General features: G+C 35.6%; 1 protein-coding gene across 1 annotated transcript; it reads right to left on the bottom strand.

Annotated features, from left to right (window-relative positions):
* Nucleotides 1-219: 219 nt before the first annotated feature.
* On the bottom strand, nucleotides 220-777 carry LOC142177478 (secreted RxLR effector protein 161-like). Its single transcript, XM_075246341.1, has one exon. The coding sequence runs from the start codon at nucleotides 775-777 to the stop codon at nucleotides 220-222; it is 558 nt and encodes a 185-aa protein (XP_075102442.1).
* Between the last annotated feature and the right edge of the window lie 4,158 nt (nucleotides 778-4,935).

Raw genomic sequence — 4,935 nt, 5'->3', positions numbered from 1 at the left:
ACGATTGTTCCATAAAGAATAAAACAAAATACTATGTCTAAATTGCATGGTTAATAGTATATCCCAACAATCTCCCACTTAGACTCATAACCATGTGTCTACGACTCTAATACTCATTCCTTCTACATGCTTGTCAAAAATCTTCTATGGCAAGCTATTTATAAACGGGTCTGCTAAATTGTCCTCTGACGCAATCTTCAACACTCTTGCATCACCTCTCTAAGTTATGTCCCGAATTAAGTGATATTTACACTCAATATGATTACTCCTTTTATGGCTTCTTGGTTCCTTCGGGTTTGAAACGGCACCATTATTGTCACAATAAAGTACAATCGGTGCTTGAACAGAAGGAACTACATTAAGCCCTTTTAGAAAATTTCCGAGCCAAACATTCTCTATAACTGCCTCAGATGCAACCACATATTCGGCTTCCATGGTGGAATCAACAACACATGATGGCTTGATGCTCCTCCAACTTATAGCTCCACCTCCTAGGGTAAAAACATATCCTGAGGTAGATTTTCTAGAGTATCTATCTGAATGGAAATCTGAATTAGTATAGCCAATGGGTGCAAGATCACCTGAGTGATAAACCAACATGTAATCCCTAGTCATGTTCAAGTACTTGATTATATGTTTAACGGAAGTCCAGTGTTCCCATCCATTATTAGACTGAAATCTACTAACCATGCCAACATCAAAGCAGATATCAAGTCTAGTACATAGCATATTATACATGAGACTCCCTATAGCAGAAGCATAAGGGACTTCCTTCATTTTTTCATTTCATCAGTCATTTTTGGGAACTGATCTTTCGACAGAGAGATTCTATATCTGAAAGGGAGAAAGCCTTTCTTGGAATCTTGCATGCTAAACCTGGTGAGAATAATATCAATATAAAGCGCTTGGGATAAGGCTAATATCCTTCGTTTGCGATCTCGCATAAGCTTGATCCCAAGGATATGTGCCACCTGTCCCAAGTCTTTCATGTCGAAACACGAAGACAACCATTTCTTTACTGAATTCAACATGCTCACATTATTTCCTACGAGAAAAATATCACCCACGTACAAAGTTAAAAATGTAACTTTATCTCCATCCCACTTCTTATAAATATATGAGTCATTTTCACATTGATCAAAACCGAAGGTTTTAATCGATGCGTTAAAACAAGTATTCCATGCTCTAGAAGCTTGTTTCAATCCATAAATGGATTTCTTTAATTTACACAACATGTGCTCATTTCCACTTTTTATGAAACCAACTGGTTGTGACATATAGATGCACTCATCAAGACTTCCATTAAGAAAAGCCGTCTTGACATCCATTTTCCAAATCACATAATCGTAATGAGCAGCAATGGATAAGAGAATCCTAATGGATTTAAGCATGGCTACTGGTGAAAAAGTTTCCTTATAATTGATCCCTTCTTTTTGAGTAAACCCTTTTGCAACAAACCTAGCTTTAAAAGTTTACACTTTTCCATCCTCCTCTCTTTTTCTTATAGATCCATCTACATCCAATGGGTTTGACTCCAGTAGGTGGTTCTACAAGATTCCAGACTTGATTGGAGTACATGGACTCCATTTCAGATTTCATAGCAGCAACCTATTTATCAACATCTATATCCTGTAGTGCTTCCTCGTAATTAATAGGTTCTGTATTAGGCTCTTCAGGGATTCTATCACAAGATTCTCCCAAGAGCGCAAACCAGAGAGGTTTTCTAATAGTTCTCCCACTACGACTAGTCATTACAGGTGTAGTCTAATTTTGTTATTAAATCATAACATCATTTTTCAGAACTGAAGTCTCAATGTTATCCTCCACAACTTGCGGTGCTGGGATATCATTAACTTCTTTCTGGAGTGCAGGCTGCAGAACAATTTCAGGTTGCTCAGTATTACTCCCATTACTTTGGGGTAGAGAGATGTCAGACAATTGCTCTTGTGCATTATGCTGCCTATTGACATTTTTCCCACTACGATAATCCAGTGGTATGTCAATACTGGCTTCTGGGATACGTTTCAGAGATGAGTCATTAGTTACTCCTTTACTTAATTCCTATAAAACTAGTTTACATCTAGGAATATGGTTCATTAAATAGTCCTCTTCTAAAAATATGGCATTTCTCATATCAATTACCTTCTTTTCTTTGGGACAATAAAATAATCCGCCTTTAGTTCCTTTTGGATATCTAATAAAGATGCATACTTTTGTCGTCGATTTTAATTTATCCGCTTTCCCTTTCAGCATATGTGTTGGAAAACGCCAAACCCGAATGTGCCGTAAACTTGGCTTGCGCCCAGTCCACAATTCTACTGGAGTTGAAGGTACTGACTTTGAAGGAACAAAATTTAGAATGTAATTTATTGTTTCTAAAGCATATCCCCAAAATGAAGAATGCAAATCGGAATAATTTAACATTAATCTAACCATTTTCATAAGGGTCCTATTTCTTTTTCTGCCACACCATTTTGTTGTGATGTTCTTGAAGCAGATGAGATGTAATTCCATAATATGATAAGTATTTAATGAATTCCGTAGAGAGGTATTCACCACCATGATCAGATCGCAATGTTTTGATATATTTATCATGTCGTTTCTCTGTTTCCGTCTTAAATTCTTTGAATTTCTCAAAGCATTCAGACTTACGGTGCAACAAATAAATGTATCCATATTTTGAGTAACGATAAAGGGTCAAATATACCCTTGTACTATTGAATATAGTATTTAGAAATGCTTCGTTATACTATTGGTACTTTTGAGTCCCTACCGTTAGACTATTAAATATTTGTACCTTTCATTAAAGGAGGGGACACGTGTTTATTCCCTATGCAATTTTCAGAACCAAGTTATAATACATGTCTTTTATTAAGACCCGACCCACCCAATTCAATAATCAGCTCTACTTAAATGAAAACGACCCTTCCCATTTTACACCAGCTCGAGTTTTATCTCTCTTTTCTAGTCCGAAGTTTTGTACTGGGTGAAGGTCTTACTACGCATGAAGTTTGGCGATTTAGGGTTGGATGAGTTCAAAGGTACCATCTTTCTTCATGAAATTGTTCCCTTTTTCATCTTTTAGTCGATATATTATGCAATTTTGTTGAATGTTCTAGCTGGTATAGGGTTTCGACTAATTTCTTATAGGTGGTTTAGGGTTTCTTCTTTTTGTATTGTTTACATTTTCTGTTGTTATCTAGACAGTCCTATATAAATTTGGTTACTTTTTGTTTGTAAGTAAAGCAATGAGTCCTTTAAATCATTTGCATGTCACACATTTTAGGTATTATTTGTTGTGTTGTGAATTCTTTATTAAGGGAGGGTCCTCATAGTGCCACTTTAGATGCAGACTTTGTCTTTCTTTATTGTTTTGGGGGTGGGGGGGGCCTCATATGTTTATTCGTATTTTTTATGCCTTTTTTGCTAGTTCCTTTACTATTTTTTTCTTTCTTTTCTTTTTTGCATGCTTAGAGAAAGTCAGTGATGATATTAATTTACTTAATATTTAATTATTGCGGTGACTAAATTTGTAATCCACAAGTGGTATACCCAAAGAAAGTACAGTATATTAAGAAAGGGTATGACCCACACCTTCTATCTTTTATTGATTTAGTTAATGAGTTCACAAAAAATTTGGGATTTGTAGGGGTTTCACAACTAATAGTTGAAGGCCCTTGTGGTACACTTTATGAGATTTAAGGGGATGAGGGGATTAGACATTTGTTAAAGCTAATTTGTATTGAATATAAAGTAATCAATCTGTTTGTTGTTGATGAATGTGATCCTCCCTTGCATAGTATATACAATATTGTACACCATAATATGGATGAGGTTGGCACTGATTGTAGCTTGAGTGATATAGGGTCTGACTCTAGTTCTGATTTTGATGGGTATGATTCGGAAGAACTGAAATTGTTAAAATCACAAAAAAGGAAAATAACTAAACAACTTAGTGAGTACAAGGAGTTGCATAAGGGTATGACCTTTAAGGATGCCGTAGAAGCTAGAAAGTGTCTTAAGTCGTATTCTTTGTCCAATAAGAAAGAACTGAACTTGGAGAAGAGTGACAAGATTAGGGTTAGGTATACTTGCACAAACACAAAAGACTGCCCTTTTGTTTGTTTAGTATCCAAGGAAGGGGATGTTGGGGTTAAAATTAAGACCCTAAATCCAAACCATAGTTGTGGCATTTCATTTGATAATTCTACTGTTGACTATCACACAATAGCTTAATACTTTAAGAGAAAGTTACAAGATGATCCAAAATATAAGGTAAGGGAGATAAGGGCTAACTTGAAGAGGATATTTGAGTTAAATGTTAGTCATGGAAAGTGCAAGAGGGCAAAGAGGATGGTATTGGAGAATCTAAAGGGCAATTTTACTGATGAATACAATAAGCTTGAGGCTTATGCTATTGCATTAAGGGAAAGTAATAATGGAAGTAATATTGTTATCAATCTTTCAAAAAATGCACTTGCTGAAAGGAAAAGAAGATTTCTTAGGATGTATATTTGCTTTCAAGCAATGAAGATGGGTTTTAGTTTGGGGCTTAGACCATGTATTGGCGTTGATGGTACATTTTTGAAGGAGAAGGCCAAGGGAATATTGCTAGTTGATGTTGGTTAGGATAGTAGCAATCACTTCTACCTTTTGGCATGGATAGTTGTTGACAAGTAAATAAAGGCAACCTAGATTTGGTTTATGGAATTACTGAAGAATTCTTTGAACCTCAAAGATGGTGAAGGGATCACTTTCATGTCAGACATGCAAAAGGTAACTTTCTTGTTTTATTGTATTTCTTCTTTCATTTACTTTGTTGTTTTATGCACACTAGCTGATAAAAGTTTATTTTGGTTGATTTGAAAATATCTAGGGATTAACTGAAGCTGTCAGAACTGTCCTTCCAGAAGCACACCACAAATTCTCTGTCAG

Source organism: Nicotiana tabacum, chromosome 3 (assembly GCF_000715075.1).
Source record: "Nicotiana tabacum cultivar K326 chromosome 3, ASM71507v2, whole genome shotgun sequence".
NCBI classification, from domain to species: Eukaryota; Viridiplantae; Streptophyta; class Magnoliopsida; order Solanales; family Solanaceae; genus Nicotiana; species Nicotiana tabacum.
Note: the sequence above shows the minus strand (reverse complement) of the source record. Positions and strands in the feature narration are given on the sequence as shown.

Coding starts and splice junctions, on each gene's coding strand:
- LOC142177478 (XM_075246341.1), bottom strand. CDS start 777: ATGAAGGAAGTCCCTTATGCTTCTGCTATAGGGAGTCTCATGTATAAT.